Genomic DNA, 24,450 nt, shown 5'->3' on the forward strand with positions numbered 1-24,450 from the left:
AGCTGTGGAGGCCAAGGTCGTTGGGTGTATTTAAGGCAGAGCTTGATAGGTTCTTGATTGGACATGGCATCAAAGGTTACGGGGAGAAGGCCGGGGAGTGGGGCTGAGGAGGGGAAGAAAGGGTCAGCCATGATGGAAAGACACAGTAGACTTGATGGGCCAAATGGCCTAATTCTGCTCCTATGTCCTATGGCCATCCTGGTAAGACGGAACCACGCACTCGGATTAGGGCTAAGGTCTGTGAGGTTGTAGCTACCAAGACAAAATGCTCAGAGCCCCACACAGTGCTCCTAGAGTTGTCTATCCAGGATCAGTTAAACAGGACACATTCCCAAGAGCGCTGTCCCTTCCCAGCGGACACGCAGACTGACCCGCACCTATCCCAAGGTCATCCGCGAAGCTCGACATAGAGCACTCCAGCACAAAACCGGGGCCAGCTCGTCTGGGTCGAACCACCGGTTGGGGCCTAGTCTCCCATTGACCCGCACCTGGGCTCTAACCCTCCCCGCACGCCAGCCCCGGAGAGCGCCAGTGCTCAGCGTAGCGGGACGGGCGGGGGGGGGCGTTGCCGCCCACGCGGACGGACGGCGTGGCCTTCCCGCCAAGGAGCCCGGGATCCAATCAAAGATTGCCTCGCTGCGCGCCACAGCGGACCAGGAGCGGCGTGCTGGCGGAACGCCCCCCCCGGCCGCGAGACCGGGGCTTTGATTCCCGCTGCCGTTGGTAAGGAGTCTGCGCGTTCTCCCTGTCGCCGCGTGGCTCGGCTCGCACCTCCTCCCGCAAAAGGTGCATTTTGTGGGAGAGCCTGCGGACACTGGAAATCCAAGCAACACGCACACACACACACACACAAAAATGCTGGAGGAACTCAGCAGGCCAGGCAGCATCTGTGAAAAGAAAGTACAGTCGACGTTCCGGGCCGAGACCCTTCGGGCAGGATGAACCGTCGACCGTGTACTCTCTTCTATAGATGCTGCCTGGCCTGCTGAGCTCCTCCAGCATTGTGTGTGTGTGTGTGCAGCATGAATTTTTATGTTTCGACGTTAATATGGCAAGTGACGCTAATCCCCGACCAAGCTTGTAGCCTTTGAGACCTGCTGTCTGAATCTGCCACCTTGAGACATTCCGTGAAGTTAAAGGAACTTCACTGCCCTCCAAGGCGAGAGAGTTGCAGGGGCTGTCCAGAAGGGAGCACCATTGAGTCGGGCCTGGTCTCAATTCCTCAAATTTCACTTCCTCAAACTAAGATCCAGGCCTTTCAACGGGGACACTTCCCCTCACCGGAGCCTCCAACAGCAAACCTCAACGATGTAGATACAAGTCCGCAGCACGGTCGTGCGTCACTCTAGAACCTGGAGTTTCCCGGGGGGGGTGGGACGGTAACGAAACGCCGGAGGAACTCAGCAGGCCAGGCAGCGTCTGTGGAAAAAGAGCCAACAGTCGACGCTGTGAGCCGAGACCCTTCGCCCCGAGTCCGGACGAAGGGGTCTCGGCCCGAAATGCCGACTGCTTACTCCGTTCCACAGATGCCCACCTGGCCTGCTGAGTTCCTCCAGCATTTTGTGCGCCATTTTCACCTTATCTCCCTGTCCTCCCGCAGCCTATTTTCTCCGCAAAACTCTCTTTTTGAGTCCTTTGACATTCCTATTAGACACAGCAGCAGGCCATTCGGCCCATCAAGTCTGTTCTGCTGTTCCATCATGGCCCAATTTATTATCTCTTAACCCCACCCTCCTGCATTCTCCCCGTAACCTTTGACACAATTACCAATCAAGAACCTATCAACCTCCGCTGTACAAGACCTTGGAGTACTGAGCTCAGTTCTGGTCACCTCACTACAGGAAGGATGTGGATGCTATAGAGAGAGTGCAGAGGAGATTTACAAGGGACGTTGTCTGGATTGGAGAGCGTGCCCTATGAGAATACGTTGAGTGAACTCGGCCTTTTCTCCTTGGAGCGACAGAGGATGAGAGGTGACCTGATAGAGCTGTATAAGACGATGAGAGGCATTGATCGTGTGGATAGGCAGAGGCTTTTTCCCAGGGCTGAAATGGCTAACAGGACGGGGCATAGTTCTAAGGTGCCTGGAAATAGCTACAAGGGGGATGTCAGGGGTAAGTTTCTCACACACAGAGAGTGATGGGTGTGTGTGGAATGCACTGTGGGTGGAGGTGGATACAATAGGGTCTTTTAAGCGCCTCTTTAGATAGGTACATGGAGCTTACAAAAAATATAGAGGGTTATGCGGTTGGGAAACTCCAGGCAGATTCTAGAGTGGGTTACATGGTCAGTACAACATTGTGGGCTGAAGGGCCTGTAATGTGCTGTAGATTTCTATGTTCTATGTTCAGATATACCAAATGACTCGGCCTCTACGGTCACCCGTGGCAACGAATTCCACAGAGTTCTGGCTAAAGAGATTCCTCCTCTTTGTTCTCGAGGGACTTTCAGGTTAGCAGCTCAGCTTGGGGCGTGGAGAACTGGAGGGGAGGGGAGTAGTTGGAGAGAGCACACGGACTGCGCTCAGACAGCACGTGGGGCGCGATCGGAACCCGGGCCCCCGACCTGTGAGGCAGCAGCACCGACGATGGCACTGTTCTGTGGCGCTGCTCTCTCTCCAGGCTGAAGGATGACTCACTTCTGCTCCCGTTCTGAGGTGAGGAAACCACAGGCTGGCTGCAGCACAGATAGGGCCGGACACGTCCGAGGAGCCCGGGCCAGCAACTCGCGAGGCGGCCTGCTCCATCCGGCGGGCCGCCTGCGCTCCCCCCCCAGACACGGGCACCCGCGTTCTCGGCAGCCGGTCCCGGAATTCAGGGTCCGAGTCAGAGTCCCTTGTTGCGGGCTCGGCGGCCACTTCGTTACGCGGCCGCTGAGAGCGTATCCGCGGTCTTCCGCTGCTGCGGCCCATCCACTTCAAGGTTGGCATGCAGTGCGTGCGGAGGTGCTCTTTTGCACATCGCTGTTGTAACGTGTGGTTATTTGCGTTACTGACAACTTCCTGTCAGCCTGCACTAGTCTGGCCACCCTCCTGTGACCTCTCTCACTGACAAGCCCACAGAACCATCGCTCACTGAAAGCTTTTATTTCAATTTTTGTGCCATTCCCTGTAAACCCTAGAGACTGAAAGCCCCAGGATATCCGAGATACTCAAGCCACCCCATCTGGCACCAACAATCACCCCACGGCCAGGGTCGCTCCAATCACATTTCTTCCCCCCACCATCCCGATGCTCGGTCCGGACAACAGCTGAACCTCTTGGCCGTGTCTGCGTGCTTTTATCGATTGAGTTGCCACCAGCTGATTGGCTGGTTAGATATTGTCTGAATAGCAAGCAGGTGTAAAGTGGCCACAATAAAAAAATATAGAAAAAACAAATAGACAAATAGGTAAAAAGGGGAGCAATGTATAGACTTCATGGGTTCATGCATCTGGTGGTAGAGAGGAAGATGTTCCTGAAACATTGTGCATGTGTCTTCAGGCTCCTGATGGTTGGCATGAGAAGAGGGCATGTCCTGGGTGGTGGGGGTCCTTCACGATGGATGTCATCTTCTCGAGCAGCATCTCAGAGATTCCAACTGAATTTTAAGGGGCTGAGTTCATGGGCTCCCATCAGCTGATGCAGGTGTGACGCATTTTCAGCAAGGCTTTGAAGTAGCCTTGGAACGTGTCTCCCGTCCTGACAGTAACCTCGTGCCACGTAGGACCCCGGCGCAGGGTGCTTGCTTCAGAGCGTGGGGTGGGCAAGCCAGAAGTGATTGAGTTGCACTTGGAATCTAAAACAATCAGGGATGCTCATTACGCCGGGGCAGTTCGTTAACCATCGAGCGCCTCTACGTGAAACGCCGTCGTAGGAAAGCAGCGTCCATCGACAGAGACCCCCCCCCACCACCCAGGCCATGCTCTCTTCTCGCTGCTGCCATCAGGGAGAAGGTACAAGAGCCTCAGGACTCACACCACCGGGTTCAGAAAACGTAGGAAAGCATTTCAGCGTGTCGTCTCCAACGCACAGAAGATCATCGGGACACAGCTCCCAGCCCTGGAGGACACCGACAGCTCTCGCTGCCTAAGGAAAGCTACAAGCATCTGTAAGGACAATACACACCCATGCAATCATCTGTTTGAACTTCTTCCATCCGGCAGACGTTATAAGATTTTCTATGCCCGCACTTCCAGACTGAAAAATAGCTTTTCCCCCAGAGCTATAATTGCTCTGAACCAATCGATCAAGCATCACCCATAAATTTGCTATATTGCTACCTTAATACTGGTTTTATGGCTGCTGGTTGTACTGGCTGGTTACTTGATTTTATTTACTGTTTAGTTATTTTATATGTTGTTTTATAGCATTGAGTATGGGAGTTGCAAACCCATTTTCGCTGTATTGGTGCATGACAAATTATACTATGCAATGACAATAAAGATATTTCAAATTTTCAGAAACAGCTACTACCCCTCAAACATCAGGCTCCTGAACAAAAGGGGCTGACTACACTCATTTTGTGAGATGTTCCCACAACCAATGATCTCTCTTTAAGGACTCTTCATCTCATGACCACGCAACTTATTGCAATTTCTTTATATTTGCACAGTTTGCTGTCTTCTGCACTCTGCTTGATCTTTCACTGATCCTGTTTACAGTTACTATTCTATAGATTTATTGAGTATGCCCGCAGGAAAATAAATCTCAGGGTTGTATGTGGTGACATACATGTACCCTGATAATAAAATTTACTTTGAACTTTAATCTCATATCCCGCCAATGGATTTGGAGGGATTTTTTTCCCCCAGAGATAGCACTGGCAGTATCTCTATGGTAGTCCAAATCCAGGGGCCTAGTGTTTGGGGACTGGCAATTGCTCAGCTCGATACCGACGATCGAGGCCCGAAGGCAGATCCAAGGTCGAGGCCACCTGTGCCCCAAGCAGCCCGAGGCCGACCCCTATCAGAGCCCAAGGACGCAGCGAACGATCAAGTCAGTGCTTACGGAAAGGCAAAGTTCAAAGGACTCAGGACTTCGAGCCCCGGCTTCACCCTCACCGGCGAAGCAGCCAACGAAGTCGCGTGCAGCAAGCAGACAACGGCAGATTCACAAAACGGACAGAGCTCGCTGTGCAACTTTAATTGTTCACACACATTTCCACCGGCAGAATATTACAAGTATACAGCGGGCTATCAAGAAGGCAAATGGAACCTTCATTGCTGGAGGGATTGAATTCAAGAGCAGGGAGGTTATGCTGCAACTGTACAGGGTACTGGTGAGGCCGCACCTGGAGCACTGCGTGCAGTTCTGATCTCCATACTTGAGGAAGGATATACTGGCTTTGGAGGTGATGCAGAGGAGGTTCACCAGGTTGATTCCAGAGATGAGGGGCTTAGACTATGAGGAGAGATTGAATCGCCTGGGACTGCACTCGCTGGAATTCAGAAGAATGAGAGGAGATCTTATAGAAACATTAAAAATTATGAAAGGGGTAGATAAGATAGAGGCAGGAAACTTGTTTCCACTGGTAAGTGAGACTAGAACTAGGGGACATTGCCTCAAGATTCAGGGCAGTAGATTTAAGACAGAGATGAGGAGGAACTGCTTTTCCCAGAGAGTGGTGAACCTGTGGAATTCTCTGCCCAATGAAGCAGTGGAGGCTGCCTCAGTAAATATATTTAAGACAAGGTTGGATAGATTTTTGCACAGTGGGGGAATTAAGGGTTATGGGGAAAAGGCAGGTAGGTGGAGATGAGTCCATGGTCAGATCAGCCATGATCTTATTGAATGGCGGAGAAGTCTCAACGGGCCAGATGGCAGACTCCTGCTCCTATTTCTTATGTTATGTTCTTATAATATGTTTATACACCTCCTGTGCCTAATAAAGTCGCAACTAAGTGTATGTTCATGGTCTTTCGCTGCTGTAGCCTGTCCACTTCAAGGTTTGACATGCTCTCCTGCACACCGCTGTTGTAACGTGTGGTTATCTGAGTTACTGTCGCCTTCCTGTCAGCCTGAACCAGTCTGGCCGTTTTCCTCTGACCTTTCTCATTAACAAATAATAGAACTGCCGCTCACTGGATTTTTTTTTGTTTCTCTCACCGTTCTCTGTAAACTCTAGAGATTGTTGTGTGCGAAAATCTCAGAGGTCTCTGAGATACTGAAACCACCCCATCTGGCACCAACTTTCATTCAAAGTCACCTGGATCATATTTCTTCCCCCATTCTGACGCTCGGCCTGAACAACAACTGAGCCTCTTGGCTGTGCCTGCGTGCTCTTAATGCATTGAGTTGAGGCCGCGTGATTGGCTGATTAGACACTTGCGTCAGTGGCCAGGGGTAAGTGGCTACTCTGTGTGTATTACCACATCGGGACCTGTTAACCCACAGCTTTGAGCAACAGTCTGGAAAGTTAGTTAGAAACCTGAAGCGTTTTTGCAGAAGTTCGGGGCCAAAGCTGCGGTTGCCAAGGCTGAGCGCAACTGTCAAGGGAAGATATTGGCATGGAACGGTCTTAAAGGGACAACGTAGTTCCTTAAAGGGGCAGAGTAGCATGTTTTGCCTTCTGCATCTCTGTGACCTCTCTAAAGCAAGGAGTAACACCACCAAGTAGAAAGAGGCTTTAGGGAGGGTGCAGAGGAGATTTATTTATTTATTTATTGAGTTACAACACAGATGTGTAAGATGATGAGGCATTGATCGTGTGGATAGCCAGAGGCTTTTCCCCAGGGCTGGCATGGCTAGCATGAGAGGGCACAGTTTAAAGGTGCTTGGAAGTAGGTACAAGGGGGATATCAGGGGTATGTTGAGTGGCGGGTGCGTGGAGTGCGCTGCTGGTGGCGGTGGTGGAGATGGATACGATAGGGTCTTTTAAGAGTCTCTTAGATAGGTACACGGAGCTTAAAAAAATAGAGGGCCTTACGGTAGGGAAATTCCAGAGCTGGTTATATGGTCAGCACGATATTGTGGGCCAAAGGGCCTGTAATATGCTTCAGACCTCCACGTTTCTGTGGAATCGGCCCGCCACCCAGCGGCCCCCCAAATTAACCCCGCCTAATCGCGGAACAACTTACGAGGACCAATTAGCCTGCCTAATCCTCACGACTTTGGGCTGTGGCAGGAAGCCCACGCGGTCAGGGGGTGAACGTACAGTCTCCTTACGGGCAGTGGCGGGAGTTGCGCCCAGGAAAAGCGTTGGGCTAACCCGCTGCGCGACCGCGCTGCCCAGGATTTACCAGGATCCTGCCTGGATTGGAGAGCATGCAGGTTTTATGAGAATAGGGTGAGTGAGCTAGTGTTTTTCCTCTCTCTCGAGCAAAAGGAAGATTAGAGGTCACCTGATAGTTGATAAGAGGCACAGAAATGACTATTTGCAGGGGGGGGGGCATAATTTTAAAATAATTGGAGGAAGAAGGTATGGGAGGGGTGTCATAGTTCAAAGGAAGCATTTGCAAGTATGGATTTGCCCCTTTAGCATCTAAAATACCGTGTAGCATTGGGCCGGGCGGACCCCTTGCTCCGAAAGGGTCTCCAACATGACGCCTGCCGTACCTTATTTTGTCATATAAAGAGGCTCTAAGACGGGCACGTGGATGATAGGAAAATGGAGGGCTACGTGGGAGGGAAGGGTTAGATTGATCCTGGAGTAGGTTAAGTTGACAGCACAACACTGTGGGCCGAAGGGCCTGTACTGTGCTGCAATGTTCGCACCGAGCGCCAGGCACCCGTTACCCCAATCGTATTTTTAAAAAGCAAACCCCACAGTCCTCTCAAATTCCACCATTCCACCACTCACTTACACACCGGGGGAAATTTCCATCAGCTGCCAACCAGCAGATCGTCGGGACGTGGGACAAGACCGGAGCACCGGGAGAAACCCGCCCCGTCATGGGGGGGCGTGGGGAACGTAGAAACCCAGCAGAGACGGCGGCAAGTTGGTGTAGCTGGTGCTCAGGACGGGCGGCTAAATAGATCCAGACTCTCACTACGAGGCCACCTCTAGTCCATTCCCCCCTCACCCGCCCCATACCCTTCTCCCCTCTCCCGTCGGGCAGAAGATACAAAACGCCTGAAAGCACGCACCGCCAGGCTTGGGGACCGCTTTGGCCCCGCCGTTATCGGGCTCCTGGGTGGGCCTCGTGGCACCGTGTCGTGATCTGGTCTGAAGGCAAGCCTTCCACTTCCGCCTATCCCCTCCCGGCTTAACTTCATCTCCTGCCCTCCCCCCACTTCCCCCTCATCCTGTCTCAACCTATCCCCTGCCACCTTGCACTCCATTCCCCCTCCCCGCCCCACGTTCTTTCCCCTTCCTTTCCCGTCCCGGTGAAGGGTCTCGGCCCAGAACGTTGACTCTTCATTCCCCTCCACGGAAGCTGCTTGACTTGCTGGGTTCCACCGGCTTTTCACTGTTCCCTGGCACATAGATTAATATTTCCCCCATTTCTACACTAAAACACTGTGCCATTACTACAGGAAAGTTACCGGCATGGTTAGCTTGGGTATCGGCTGATTTTAGGAGGCGGCGAGTGGGAACAAAAGGATCCTTGCCTGGACTGCCAATGACGAGAGGGGTCAGTGTTGGGACCACTTCTTTTTCTGCTGTGTATCAATGGTGGAATAGGTGGAATAGGTGGCTTTGTTGCCAAGTTTGCAGATGATACGAAGATTGGTGGAGGGGCAGGTAGTGTTGAGGAAACAGATAGGATGCAGAAGGATTTAGATAGATTAGGAGAATGGGTAAGAAAGTGGCAAATGAAATACAATGTTGGAAAATGCATGGTCGTGCATTTGGTAGTAGAAATAAATGTGTGGACTATTTCTAAATGGGGAGAAAATCCAAAAATCTGAGATGCAGAGGGACTTGGGAGTCCTTGTGCAGAACACCCTGAAGGTTAACTTGCAGGTTGAGTCGGTGGTGAGGAAGGCAAATGCCGTGTTAGAATTCATTTCAAGAGGTCTGGGATACAAGAGCAAGGATGTGATGCTGAGGCTTTATAAGGCACTGGTGAGGCCTCACCTTGAGTATTGTGAATGGTTTTGGGCCCCTCATCTTAGAAAAGACGTGCTGGCATTGGAGAAGGTCCAGAGGAGATTCACAAGGACGATTCCAGGAATGAAAGGGTTATCATATGAGGAACATTTGATGGCTCTGGGTCTGTACTCACTGGAATTTAGAAGAATGAGGGGGGATCTCATTGAAACCTATCGAACGTTGAAAGGCCTAGATGTGGGAAGAATGTTTCCCATGATGGGGGAGTCTAGGACAAGGGGACACAGCCTCAGGATAGAGGGGCATCCATCTGAAACAGAGATGCGGAGAAACTTCTTAAGCTAGAGGGTGGTGAATTTGTGGAATTTATTACCGCAGGCGTCTGTGGAGGCCAGATTATTGGGTGTATTTAAGGCAGAGCTTGATAGGTTCTTGATTGGACGTGGCATCAAAGGTTACGGGGAGAAGGCCGGGGAGTGGGGCTGAGGAGGGGAAAAAAGGATCAGCCATGATTGAATGGCAGAACAGACTCGATGGGCCAAATGGCCGAATTCTGCTCCTATATCTTATGATAATTCTTGGCAATTTTTTCTGCAGAAGTAGTTTGCCATCGCCTCCTTCTGGGTGGGGTCTTTACAAGACGGGTGACCCCCCCCCCAGCCATTATCAACACTCTTCGGAGATTGTCTGCCTGGCATCAACGGTTGCATAACCAGGACTTGTGACCTGCACCGGCTGCTCGTACGACCATCCACCACCTGCTCCCCTGGGTTCACGTGACCCTGATCGGGGGGGGGGCTAAGCAGGTGCTACACCTCGTCCAAGGGTGACCTGCAGGCCGGCGGAGGGAAGGAGCTCTGAGCCCCTCCTCTGGGAGAGACGCATCTCCACCCTGCCGCCCGATACAAGCATAAAGAACATCAATCTTAAAAAGAAAATCCACAATCAACATAAATTACAAGAGCAGGTCCTGCAAAGCACAGTGTAGTTCAGAGCTATTGATCAGGTGCCGGGGGGTGGGGGGAACTAGAGAGGCAGCTCCCAGAACTTACCGCGAATGGGCTCCCGGTGCTGAGTGTGGGTTTGGCAGGGCAAAGGGCCCGGTTTTATGCTGTACGTCTCCCTTTCCCCTCAGATAAACACCACAGCAAAGTAGCATGCTTGCCAAAACACACCACACCGCCCCTTTAAGGCACCGCCCCTTTAAGGCACCTTGCAAAATCCGAGAGAAAAAAAACTACTGTACTCCCATTTTGGTTCCGCTTTGAGAATTTTTAAAAAAAAACACTCTTTCCTTTGTGGCATAACTTCCTGTTCCTCTTGTTACCCAACTTCCTGTTTCCTTTCTTCGCACACAATACCTTTCCCAAAATTTACGTTACAATGTGACACACTCATAAACGTTTCAATTTCTAAAGCTGACTGATATTCAGAAGTCATAAACTTAGAGCAGTGTTTTGATTTGATACGAACATGCTTGAAATGACTCACACGACACCGGAGGTGACACCAAACAGCACAACTGGATCGTAAACGCTAACTGACAGCATTTTAACTGTGCGGCCCTGGTACGGCATAAGGCTTCGAAGCACCGGTGGGAGATAGGGGTTCGATTCCCGCCACCGTCTGTAGTTGGCAGGTTCACTTCCCCCCCCACCGACCACATGGGTTTCCTCTAGGTGCCCCCTACGTACTTACAGCTTGGGCAAGTAAGTTGCATGGGCACACTATGTTGGCACGGAACCAGCTGCCCCCCCCCAGCGCACTCCTCCGCTGATTCGATTGGCCGCAAGCGGCGCCCTCCGCTGCGTGCTCCGAAGCACGGGCAGCAAATGAGCCTCACCTCTCGCTACAGCTTATCTTCAACCGAGCACGTTTCGGGTCCCTGTGCCATTCCCTGCCCATCTCCATCGCGGGGCGAGGAAGTCTGCAGACGCTAGAAATCCAAGCCACACACACACACAAAATGGAGAGGAAAATATATCGAAAGAAACTGAGGCGCAAAGGGACTTGGAAGTCCTTGTGCAGGATTCCCTAAAGGACAATTCGCAGGTTGAGTTGGTGGTGAGGAAGGCTATCGCAGTCTTAGCATTCATTTCCAGAGATCGAGAATACAAAAGCAAGGGTGCAATGTTGAGGCTTTATAAAGCACTAGGTGAGGCCTCACTTGGAGAATTGTGAGCAGTTTTGGGCCCCTTATCTTAGAAAGGATGTGCTGAAACTGGAGAGGATTCAAAGGAAGGCCACAAAAATAATTCTGGGATTGAAAGGCTCGTCATATGAAGAGCGTTTGATGGCTCTGGGCCTGTATTCACTAGAATTCAGAAGAATGAGGGGTGACCTCATTGAAAACTATTGAAGGTTGAAAGGCCTAGATATTATGGATGTGGAGAGGAGGTTTCTTGTGTTGGGGGAGTCTAGGACCAGAGGACACAGCCTCAGGATAGAGGGGCATCCTTTTAGAGCGGAGATGAGGAGGAATTTCTTTAGCCAGAGGGGGGAGAATCTGTGGAATTCATTGCCACAGGCAGCTGTGGAGGACAAATCTGTACGTATATTTAAGGCAGAGGTTGATGGGTTCCTGAGTGGTCAGGGCATGAAGGGAAACGGGGAGAAGCCAGGAGACTGGGGCTGGGAAATGACGGAGCAGACTCGACGGGCCAAATGGCCCAATCCTGCTCCTATGTCTTATGGTCTAAAATTCTGGAGGAATTCAGCAGGCCGGGTGGCATCTATGGAAAAAAGTAAACAGTCGACATTTCGGGCCAAGACCCTTCAGCAGGAGGTAGCCAGTTTTGCCTAGACTTAAGTCCGGCCCTGTTCAAATTTACTTTGAATTTTATTATCAAAGTACACATACGTCACCATATACAATCCCTGAGATTTGTTCTCTTGTGGGCACACTCGGCAAAGCCAAGAAACACAATCGGATCAATGAAAGACATCAGCCAACAAGACAACCAACCAGTGTGCAAAAGACGATGAACTATGCAAATACAAAATTAATAACAAGTAAGCAATAACTATCCAGAACATGAGATGAAAAGTCCTTGAAAATGAGCCCATAGGTTGTGGGAACAGTTCAGTGATAGGGCAAGTGAAGTTGAGTGAAGTTATACCCTTTGGTTGAGGGGTAGTAACTGTTCCTGAACCTGGTGGTGCGAGTCCTGAGGCTCTTGTACCTTTTTCCTGATGGTTGAGGGGTAATAACTGTACCTGAACCTGGTGGTGTGAGTCCTGAGGCTCCTGTACCTTCTACTTGATGGTTGAGGGGTTTATAACTGTTCCTGAACCTGGTGGTGTGAGTCCTGAGGCTCCTGTACCTTCTACTTGATGGTTGAGGGGTTTATAACTGTTCCTGAACCTGGTGGTGTGAGTCCTGAGGCTCCTGTACCTCCTTCCTGATGGTTGAGGGGTAATAACTGTACCTGAACCTGGTGGTGCGAGTCCTGAGGCTCCTGTACCTTCTACTTGATGGTTGAGGGGTTTATAACTGTTCCTGAACCTGGTGGTGTGAGTCCTGAGGCTCTTATATCTTCTATCTGATGGCAGCGGTGAGAAGAGAGCACGGCCTGGGTGGTGGGGATCTCTGATGATGGACGCTGCTTTCCTGCGACAACGTTTCGTGTTAGATGTGCTCAATGGTGGGGAGGGCTTTACCCGTGATGGACTGGGCCGTATCCACTACCTTTTGTAGGAATTTCCATTCAAGGGGATTTGTGTTTCCATACCAGGCCGTGATGCAGCCAGTCAATATACTCTCCACCACACATCTGAGTTGAATTGAATTGAATTGACTGTATTTCTTACATCCTTCACGTACATGAGGAGTAAAAATCTTTATGTTAGATCTCCATCTAAATGTGCAATGTGCAATCATAGTAATTTATAACACATACAACAGTCAATGTAATATAGAGTGCTCTCAAATCAGTGCGAGTTAATCAGTCTGATGGCCTGGTGGAAGAAGCTGTCCCGGAGCCTGTTGGTCCTGGCTTTTATGCTGTGGTACCGTTTCCCGGATGGTATACATTGTGGTAGGGATGGCTTGGGTCCCCAATGATCCTACGGGTCCCTTTTACACACCTGTCCTTGTAAGTGTCCTGAAGAGTGGGAAGTTCACACTACAGATGCGCTGGGCTGTCCGCACCACTCTCTGCAGAGTCCTGCGATTGAGGGAAGTACGGTTCCCATACCAGGCAGTGATGCAGCCAGTCAGGATGCTCTCAATTGTGCCCCTGTAGAAAGTCCTTAGGATCTGGGGGCCCATACCTAATTTCCTCAACTGTTGGTGTGTACAGACCACGTGAGGTCCTCGGTGATGTGGAAGCTGAGAAACTTGAAGCTGTTTACCCTCAACCCCAGATCCATTGATGTCAATAGCGGTTAGCCCGTCTCCATTCCTCCTGTAGTCCACAACCAGCTCCTTTGTTTTTGCGACATTGCGGGAGAGGTTGTTTCCTTGACACCATTGCGTCAGAGAGACGACTTCTTCCCTGTAGGCCACCTCGTTATTGCTTGAGAGACGGCCAATCAATGGAGTGTCGTCAGCAAATTTAATTAGCAGGCTTCTAAGGAAGTCGAGGCACTGCTGTGCTTTCTTTGGAAAATTTGCACCTGCACGCTGGGCCAAGGCCGGGTCCTCTGAAATGACGGCACCGAGGAAGTTAAAGCTGCTGGCTCTCTCCCCCTAAGGTCAACCCATGAGGGCCGGCTCACGGACCGCTGGCCCCTCCTGCCGAGATCAACAATCAGCTCCTTGGTCCGGCCGACGCTACGTCGCTGTGGCTCCTCTCCGACAGGTTCTCAATCGCCCCGCTGACTCGTCCCCGCCTTTGACTCAGCCAACGACGTCGGCGTCAGCAGCGAGCTGAAACACGGCGCCGGCGCTCTGCTTAACCACGCGGGCGTAAAGCGAGGGCAGCAAGGGGGCTACGGCCTCCTGGTGCACTTGTGCTGCTGGAGACCGTGGAGGAGACGTTGCTGCCAACCAGAACCGACTGGGGTCTGCTAGTGAGGAAATCGAGGATCCCATTGCACAAGGCGGTCTTGGACCTTATTGATTAGATTTGAGGTGACGACCGCATTGAATGCCGAGCTGTAGTCGAGAGAGAGCATCCTGACGTACGCATCTTTGCTGCCCAGATGTTCCAGGGTTGAGTGAAGAGCCAATGAGATGGACCTCTGATGCCGGTGGGCAAACCGGACCAGATCCAAGTCGCTTCTCAGGCGGGAGTTGGCATGTTTCATCACCAGCCTCTCAAAACACTTCACTACGGTGGATGCAAGTTCCTCTGGACGGAAGTCATCACTGAGGCCGGTTACCACGTTCTTCTTGGGCACCGGTATAACTGAAGCCGGCTTGAAGCAGGTGGACACCTCAGACTGCCGAAGCGAGAGGTTAACGATACCGATGAACACTCCTGCCAGTTGATTGATACAGGGCTTTAGTACTCGGACAGGTATCTCCTCTGGGCAGGATGCTCTCTGTGGGTTCACTCTCCTGCAGGATGTTCTCACTGAAATCCCAGGATCACCGGGGGCTGTGGGAGTTCTAGAAGGTTCCTCCATGCTTTGATGCATCTGGAGTGAGCCATGTCTCCATGAAACACGGAACGCCGCAATTTCTCATTTCTCTCCGATACAGCAATCTTGCCCTTACGTCCTCATTCTCCAGCGACTGCACATTTGCTAAGATGATGCTGGGTGGGGGGGGGGGGTGGTCTCGTTCATCCGCATTTCAATTTGGCTTGGAGTGCACCCCTCCAGAGCGAGGCCCCCTCGTCCGCTTCAGGGCGCCGTGCCCGCTTGCTTGAGAGTTAGCATTTAACAAGCCTTTGTCGGAAAGGCTTGCAGAAAGTAGGAGATAGAGCCCAGTCCACCTCAGGAAAAGCTTACAGAAAATGGTGGACACGACCCAGCCCATCCACAGCAAAGATCTCCTCCCCACCACTGAGCGCATCTACAAAGGAGCACTGCCCCACGAAAGCAGCATCCATCGTCAGGGGCTCCCACCATTCAGGCTCTTGCCACTACCATCAGGAGGCCTCGGGTCCCGCACCACCAGGTTCAGGAGCAGTTATCACCCCTCAACCATCCGGAAGGAGGTACAGGAGCCTCAGGTCCCGCACCACCAGGTTCAGGAGCAGTTATCACCCCTCAACCATCAGGAAGGAGGTACAGGAGCCTTAGGCCCCGCACCACCAGGTTCAGGAGCAGTTACCACCCCTCAACCATCAGGAAGGAGGTACAGGAGCCTCAGGCCCCGCACCACCAGGTTCAGGAGCAGTTACCACCCCTCAACCATCAGGAAGGAGGTACAGGAGCCTCAGGCCCCGCACCATCAGGTTCAGGAGCAGTTACCACCCCTCAACCATCAGGAAGGAGGTACAGGAGCCTCAGGCCCCGCACCACCAGGTTCAGGAGCAGTTACCACCCCTCAACCATCAGGAAGGAGGTACAGGAGCCTCATGCCCCGCACCACCAGGTTCAGGAGCAGTTACCACCCCTCAACCATCAGGAAGGAGGTACAGGAGCCTCAGGCCCCACACCACCAGGTTCTGGAACAGTTATCACCCCTCAACCATCAGGCTCCTGAATCAGCGTGGGTAACTTCACTCACCTCAACCCTGAACTGACTCCACAACCTACCGACTCACTTTCAAGAACTCTACAACTGATGTTCTCAGTATTAGTTGCTTGCTTGTTTCGATTTGCACAATTTGTCTTCTTTTGCACGATCGGTTGTCACTTTTTGTATATAGTTTTTCATCGCTTCTAAGGCATCTCTTCATTCTATTGTGAATGCCTGCAAGAACTCGAATCTCGGGGTTGTGTATGGTGACAATATAGGACCTTTGATAATAAGTTTATTTTGAAGTTTGGCGTTGCCTCCAAGAATGTCGGGGTGGGTCGGCCAAGATGCCCATGTTTACGTAACAGCCCGACCTATTCCAGACACGGATTAGCGGAAGCTACGGTGGGCTTGGGTTGGGACGAGGCGGCAAATGGTGGTCTGTCGGCCTCAGTTGAATCTGGTCTTGGACTGGGCAGCCAAGCGTCCCACAGATCTGCCTTTGGACTTACAGTGCATTGTGCTGCGCTAGTTGGCCGGGCCCTGGGCTGGCTTCGGCTGTGTCGGGCTACGCTGGCTTATCTTGCATGACTTGGTGTTTGGGTGGTGATTCGAGTTGGATACAAGGGTTGTGTTCAGTGGTCTGAGGTTTGGTCCGAATGATACCAGGGTTAGGGTTAAGTGCGGCCGAGTTACATTGGGTTGGGTTAGGACGAGGGTTGCATTAAATGATCTTGTGTTTGGTTTCGGACTGGATTAGATGGTCCTGATTTCATTAGGCGCTTTGAAGATCTTTTCGTAGATAATCGCTTTGCAAATTTTGAACAACTGTCTGCAAAGTTTAACCTACCTAATACTCTTTTTTTTTTTAGACATCTTCAAATTAGACATTTCATTAACCCATTAATACCAAACTTTCCTGAGATGCCCGAAAAAAAACGCTGTGGACTTGTTTCTTTGTATCAATCCATTGGGTAAAGGTTTAATATCTAAAATAATAAATAAAGGCATCCGTTAGTCTTGGGAGACAATGGATCTGCGCCTGGAAAGTCTTCACTCTCCAGGGTGCAGGCCTGAGCAAGGTTGTATGGAAGACCAGCAGTTGCCCATGCTGCAAGTCTCCCCTCTCCACGACACCGATGTTGTCCAAGGGAAGGGCATTAGGACCCATACAGCTTGGCACCGGTGTCGTCGCAGAGCAATGTGTGATTAAGTGCCTTGCTCAAGGACACAACACGCTGCCTCGGCTGGGGCTCGAACTCACGACCTTCAGATCGCTAGTCAAATGCCTTAACCACTTGGCCACATGCCCACACGGTTTAATATCTACTATTCGCGATAAATTAGCGACCTTGAGGCATGGCCCCTTTGATAAAATTAGAACTGCCTCGGAGCATGATTTAAATATTTCTCTGTCCGACGAGGATTGGGATTCAATTCTTAATTCAGTTAACTCAACATCTTTACGTGCTTGTCACTGACTTTTGCAGTTCAAGGTTGTACGTGGGGCTCATATGTCTAAAACTAAATTCCCGCGGTTCTACCCTGATATTCGCGCCTTTTGTGATAAGTGTAAAGGGGGTGAGGCTTCTCTTAGCCATATGTATTGGGCTTGTCCTAGTTTGGAGAAATTTTGGAGAGAAGTCTTTTTAACCTTATCCCATATTCTTAATTGCCACTTAGAACCTAACCCTTTGATTGTGCTTTTTGGCACCTAGGGTGAAGTTGACGTCCATTTAGGTCCGACTAAACCTCGAACATTATCTTTTGCCTCTCTTTTGGCTAGATGTTTAGTTCTTCTTAGGTGGCCCATCCACTCATACTCAATGGCTTAGAGATATTCTGTCCTGCTTAGACCTTGAAAAGATTCATTATTCACTTCTTAATTCGGACATAAAAGTTCCACAAGGTGTGGGGACCTTTTCTGGAATATTTTCATAACGCCTCTTTAGATTAAAGGTTTATCTTCCTCTTTTTTTTTATATTTTATTCCCTTACTTTCAGCTTTTTTTTTCTGGTTAAGTTTTACGGTTTTTCTCATGTGAAATATATTACAGTTTAGGTAGTAGGCAATATACTTTTTTTATATTTACAGTTCTGTGGCGACAAAAGCTCTGTTTAACTTTTCTTTACATCGAAATGGTTGGCTTGGAGTTGCGTAGTGGGAGGGTAGGGAGGATACTAACTCTATATGATTTTATTTTGCGTGAGTTGTATATTAGATATGTTTGTTTTGCACTGTATAAATCTCTTTTTTGCTGGTGGGTTTTTTTGTTATATTGTGGAAACTCATAAAAAGAATTAATTTTAAAAAATGGTCTTGATTCAACCACACTGGGCTGGGTTCAGCACAACTCAACGACGAGAGAAGTTCTCAGAGACATGCATGCCTTTGGTTCTGACGCGCGAACGTACCCTTCGGTTGGTCAAGGAGAAGGGTGGGCGAGGTCAACGTCTCAAACCCGCACCGACGTCGGTGGTGGGTCAGGTAGCTGGGGTTCTCGACTCTGACGCTGGGACTACAGTGGCAGGGAGCTCCAAACTAGAAAGCTATCACCACACCACAAGCAAGAGAGACGCTGGAAATGCAAGTGACACACTCAAAATGCTGGAGGAACTCAGCAGGCCAGGCAGCATCTATGGGGGAGTTGGGGGGAGGGGAAGAAAGTAGAGTCGACGTTTCAGGCCGGGACCCTTCGGCAGGACTGGAGGTAAAAGATGGAGGAGATGATATCACCAAATGCTATCTCCACAAAATCATATAAATCCACAGGACAGACGAACATATTAATGTCCAATGATCTGGGTCATCACCTCAGCAGCGAAGCCCCGATTACACACAGTGGCCATTTTATTAGGTACGCCGAAAGCCTGCTCATTAATGCAAATATCTGATCAGCCTATCATATGGTAGAAGCATCATGCATAAAAGCATGCCGACGCGGTCAAGAGGTTCAGCTGCTGAAACGTCAGAATGGGGGGAAGAAATGTGACCTCAGTGACTTTGATTGCTGGTGCCAGATGGGGTGGTTCGAGTATTTCAGAATCTGCTGATCTCCTGGGATTTTCATCTTCAACAGTCTCTGGAGTTTACAGAGAACGGTGCGAGAAACAAAAACCATCCAGTGAGTAGCAGCTCCGTGGGTGAAAATGCCTCATTGACGAGAGAGATCAGAGGAGAATGGCCAGACTGGTTCAAGCTGACAGGAAGGCGACAGTAACTCAAATAACCACCCGTTACAACAGTGGTGTGCAGAAGAGCATCTCTGAACGCACAACACCTTGAAGTGGACGGGCTACAGCAGCAAGAGACCATGAGCATACAGGCAGGGGCCACTCCATCGGTTCCCTTCAGCCGACTGTAGCATTTGCATGCCTGGAGGCCGACTTCCACAGCAGACACTCTGTACCAGGAGTTCCCAACCTTGTTTTATGGCATTAACCGAGATTGGGAACACCCACCCCCCACCGCTCCATATCAAGATACGCCCCAGGAAGAGATTGCAATGAGGACCTAGGAAACGACTCAGATCCTCCTTTCTCCCCCCCCCCACCCACCGCCGGGGATTCCTGGCCTTCGACCACCAAAGGTTAGGGAGATGCCTTCGGACGGCGTTCAGATCCCCCGAGCCCACACATTAGCAGGTCAAAGGTTTGGCGCAGGCAGGACGGCTAGTGATTGTGTCACCTCCCAAGTGACCCGCCTTGTTCGGGACTTCCTCTGCGCGGGTGTCTGCGTTTCCCCAACTGACCCAGGGGGAGCTTCTTCACCCAAGGGGTGTCGAGACTGTGGAACGAGCTGCCAGCAGGAGTGGTGGATGTGTGTTCAGTTTTAGCAATTAAGGACAATTTGGATCGGTATGTGGGTGGGAGGGGTCTGTTCTGGGACCCCAGCTCTTCACGCTTTTTATAAATGACCTGGATGAGGAAGTGGAGGGATGGGCGAGTAAATTTGCTGCTGACACAAAGGTTGGGGGTGTTGTGGATAGTGTGGAGGGCTGTCAGAGGTTACAGTGGGACACTGATAGGATGCAAAAGTGGGCTGAGAAGTGGCAGATGGAGTTCAACCCCAGGTAAGTGTGAAGTGGTTCATTTCGGTAGGTCAACTATGATGGCAGAATGTAGAGTTAAAGGTAAGACTCTTGGCAGTGTGAAGGATCAGAGGGATCTTGGGGTCTGAGTCCATAGGACAAACAAAGCTGCTAGGCAGGTTGATTCTGTGGTTAAGAAGGCATACGGTGCATTGGCCTTCATCAATCGTAGGACTGAGTTTACGAGCTGAGAGGTAATGTTGCAACTACATAGGACCCCGGTCAGACCCCACCTGGAGTACTGTGCTCAGTTCTGGTCGCCTCACTACAGGAAGGATGTGGAAACCATGATAAGGGTGCAGAGGAGATTTACAAGAATGTTGCCTGAATTGGGGAGCATGCCTTATGAGAATAGGTTGAGTGAACTCGGCCTTTTCTCCTTGGAACGCCGGAGGATGAGAGGTGACCTGATAGAGGTGTATAAGATGATGAGAGGCATTGATCGTGTGGATAGTCAGAGGCTTTTTCCCAGAGTTGAAATGACTAACAGGAGAGGGCACAGTTTTAAGGTGCTGGGAAGTAGGTACAGAGATGTCAGGGGTACTTTTTTTTTTCAACACAGAGAGTGGTGAGTGTGTGGAATGGGCTGCCGGCGACGGTGGTGGAGGCGGATACAATAGGGTCTTTTAAGAGACTCCTGGAGAGGTACGTGGAGCTTAGAAAAATAGAGAGTTATGGGTAACCCTAGGTAACTTCTAAAGTAAGCACACGTTTGGCACAGCAATGTGGGCCGAAGGGCCTGTATTGTGCTGTAGGTTTTCCATGTTTCTAAAAAAGGGCATCCATCATTAAGGATCCTCCCTACTGAGGACATGCCCTTTCTCATTACTACCATCAGACAGGAGGCACAGAAGTCCTCAACGTTTCAGGATCTGTTTCTTCCTCCCTCCGCCATCAAATTTCAGAACAGACAATGAACCCACCTCTAATCGCACTGTATCCCTGTCGCAGAACAACAAATTTCACAACATACATCAGTGGTACTAAACCAGATTCACGCGTGCTGACGACACCACTGCTGCGGGCCGTATCGAAGGGGGCGACCAACCAGCGCCCAGGAGGGAGATTGAAAACCTGGCCGAGTGGTGTCATGACAACAACCTCTCGCTCAGCGTCAGCAAGACCGAGGATTGTAGACTTCAGGAGAGAGAGAGACCAGGGGTCCATGAGCCAATCCTCATCGGAGGATCAGATCTTTAAATTCCTGGTGTCACTATCTCCGAGGACCTGTCCTGGATGCTTCGTATCAACATAATTGCAAAGGCAGCCTCTACTTCCTCAGGAGCCTGCAAAGATTCGGCATATCATCACAAAAACCTTGACAAACTTCTATAGATGTGTAGCAGAGAGTGTATTGACTGGCTGCATCACAGCCTGGTGTGGGAACACCAATGCCTTTTGAAAGGAAAATCCTACAAAAAGGTAGTGGACTTGACCCAGTACGTCACGGGTAAAGCCCTCTCAACCTCGAGCACATCTACATGAAATGCTGTCGTAGGAAAGCAGCATCCGTCATCAGAGACCCCCACCACCCAGGCCGTGCTCTCTTCTCGCTGCTGCCATCAGGTAGGAGGTACAAGAGCCTCAGGACTCGCACCACCAGGTTCAGGAACTGCTTACCATCAGGCTTGTTAGAGCTGAGTTTTTTTGGGGTAGCTGATTTGTTTACACCTAAATGACTTTGGCCACCAGATTTCTATTTGACAAAGTACTGTGGATTGAGTCCACAACAATGGGCTTCCTAAAAAGGTGTGGATACCAGATGCTTCTGGCGCAGTAGTTTGACCAGATGCTGTAGTTTCGAAGACAGTATTATCTATACATTATAAATATTAATTGTCTTCTATGTTAGCACGGGAAATGCCAAGTAAATCCTAAAGGCTGTGGATACCAACCCAGACATGTTGGCGTTGGAAGGAAAGGATGGTGTGATATTTTGTATGTAGCTTCAAAAGGAAGCATTGTCTATAACTTTTTAAGTAGCAATTGCCCACGTAAATATCGAGCCCACGTTGAGCTAGCAGACCTTTCTGCGGAAAGTGTCTCCGTCCGTAAGATGCCTGCTCTACCTTGTTGTCATAGTCAGACTTTATTGATCCTGGCGGGGGGGAAATTGGTTTTCGTTACAGTTGCACCATAAATAAATAGTAATAAAACCATAAATAGTTAAATAGTAATATGTAAATTATGCCAGGAAATAAGTCCAGGACCAGCCTATTGGCTCAGGGTGTCTGACCCTCCAAGGGAGGAGTTGTAAAGTTTGATGGCCACAGGCAGGAATGACTTCCTATGATGCTCTGTGTTGCATCTCGGTGGAATGAGTTTCTGGCTGAATGTACTCCTGTGCCCACCCAGTACATTATGTAGTGGATGGGAGACATTGTCCAAGATGGCATGCAACTTGGACAGCATCCTCTTTTCAGACACCACCGTCAGAGAGTCCAGTTCCATCCCCACAACATCACTGGCCTCACGAATGCTGTGTCGAATAAAGAAGCTGCTTTGTATCCACCAGTGACTCTGTCTCTCCAGTAATTTCATCCACACTACAACAAGGCTCTTGAACAGAAGGGGATGACTACACTCATCTATTGAGATGTCCCCACAGCCGATGATCTCACTTTAAGGTCTCTTTATCTCATGTTCTCATTATTTATTGCTATTTATTTATATTGGCATTTACACAGTTCGTTGTCTTCTGCACTCTGGCTGATCTTTCACCGATCCTGTTTACAGTTACTATTCTATAGATTTGCTGAGTATGCCCACAGGAAAATGAACCTCAGGGTTGTTTGTGGTGACATATGTATACTCTGATAACAGATTATTGATATTTATTTATATACGCATTTGTGGTTTGTTGTCTCCTGCACTCTGGTTGATCTTTCACTGATCCTGTTTACAGTTACTATTCTATAGATTTGCTGAGGAAAATGAACCTCAGGGTTGGATGTGGTGACGTGCAGGCACCCTGATGATAAATTTGACTTTGAACTCTGATTCTGATTCTGAAGAGACACATAGGGATCGCTCAACTCCCACCAACTGGAGAAGCTAGATTAGGTAACAGACCAAGAGTGATATAGGCTTCTTACCTCTAGCCGGTGGACAATCTCGGTGAGGTCGTCCGGCTGGTTCTCCTGAGTCCTGACAGCCACGTACTCGCCTTGCTCGTAGTAGATGATAATGCTCCCCCCAGTCAAGGTCCAGCCAATCACGTCCCGGCAGGAGCAATTGAGCACCACCTTCTGGAGCTTCTGATCCAGCAGGACAACAAACTCGTTGGAGATCCCCAGGATGCACTCCATGTCGTCCAGGGAATGGACCCAGTGGGCAGTGACAATCCAGACCAGGGCGCCGGCGCTGTGCAGCTCGGGCGCCCGGCTCCCCCGGGGCCGTTCCTTCTTCTTGGTGGGGAGGGAGATGATGGAGGCCAGCTTGGAGGAGGAGGAGTCCACCGTGGCGGTGGTGACGTAGTTGTCCGCGAGGTCCTTCAGGTACTCCTGCCGCGTGCGGATGGCCATGGCGTGGAACTTCTCCGACTTCTCGGCGGCGTTCTCCGCGTTGACCACCTTGGCCAGCAGGAACTCGCGGAAGGTGGAAGACTTGGGGAAGACGGCTCCTTCCTGGAAGAAGGGCCCAAATTCGGGAATGTCCTTGGAGCAGGTGACAGCAACGCTGGAAAAGGAAGGAGAGATCGTGGATTCCCGTGGCTCTGCAGGACACCCAGAAGCAGATGATCAAGACCAGAGCGGCCAGGACTGGGTTGAAATGGTGCCCAGGAGACCTCACAAATGGTATCTACTGTCTATGACTCCTTCCACACTGACATTGGAGAACTCCCTAAGAACTGATACTGTGCAATCAGCCAATCAGCAGGCAGTCGTTGTCAGTACTGCCACCAACAGGGCCACACAGGGCCATGCTACCCCCTCCATCCTGCACTTGGATTGACAATGTGGTTGGTGAGACTGGTATTAGTAATGGGTAAGTTACTGGAAGGTGTTCTAAGGAGCAAGATAATTAGGATAGACAGGGTTAATCAATGTTAGGGCGTCTTCTGGACTTAGGGTATATAGCAAATATTAACTTCAGTAACCAATTTTCAGACCTGAATATGGATTGTAGATTGAATTCAAAATGCAGGTCGGAGCAGTAAATTGCAGACCAGGGAACACCTACTTAACTGGTACATGTCTGCATGTGCATGAATGCAATCAACACCCCAGTGCATGAATACAACTCGGAGACCCCCGCGGCATTTAGAGCAAATTGCAGACCAGGAGGCATCCCACTGACTGAGATGTTTGCCTGTGCATGAATGCAATCAACATCCCATTGCACGAGTAGGATTTGACACTTATTTGGGGTGTGTTGGTGGGAAGATCCAGGCACTTGAAAACTATATGTGACTCAAAAGACGCAGTATGAGAGCTTTATGACCATAGAAATTGTCATGTTACCTTTGTTCTTTAATATATAAAAATGTCCTGTGAACATTCTGAATGTTAAAAGGCCTGAATAGATTAGATATGGCAGAATTATTTCCCATGGTAGGGGATTCTAGGACAAGAGGGCACGACTTCAGCATTGAAGGACATCCATTTAGAACTGAGGTGTGGAGAAATTACTTTAGTCAGAGGGTAGTAAATCTGTGGAATTTGTTGCCACGAGCAGCTGTGGAAGCCAAGTCATTGGGTGTATTTAAGGCAGAGATAGTTTCTTGATTAGCCAGGGTATCAAAGGGTATGGGGTGAAGGCAGGGGAGTGGGGATGACTGGAAGAATTGGATCAGCTCATGATTAAATGGTGG

At 50.2% G+C, this 24,450-nt stretch overlaps 1 protein-coding gene across 6 annotated transcripts in view; it reads right to left on the reverse strand.

Moving 5' to 3' along the window:
* sipa1 (signal-induced proliferation-associated 1) overlaps positions 1–24,450 on the reverse strand; it is a 145,583-nt gene that overhangs the window by 62,684 nt on the left and 58,449 nt on the right. For all 6 annotated transcript variants that reach the window (XM_063036516.1, XM_063036513.1, XM_063036514.1 and 3 more), the window contains exon 8: positions 22,733–23,315. In XM_063036516.1, the coding sequence (XP_062892586.1) occupies positions 22,733–23,315 (583 nt within the window). The remainder of the gene's footprint in view (positions 1–22,732; positions 23,316–24,450) is intronic.

The sequence above is a fragment of the Mobula hypostoma genome, chromosome 30 (assembly GCF_963921235.1).
Source record: "Mobula hypostoma chromosome 30, sMobHyp1.1, whole genome shotgun sequence".
Classification (NCBI taxonomy): Eukaryota; Metazoa; Chordata; class Chondrichthyes; order Myliobatiformes; family Myliobatidae; genus Mobula; species Mobula hypostoma.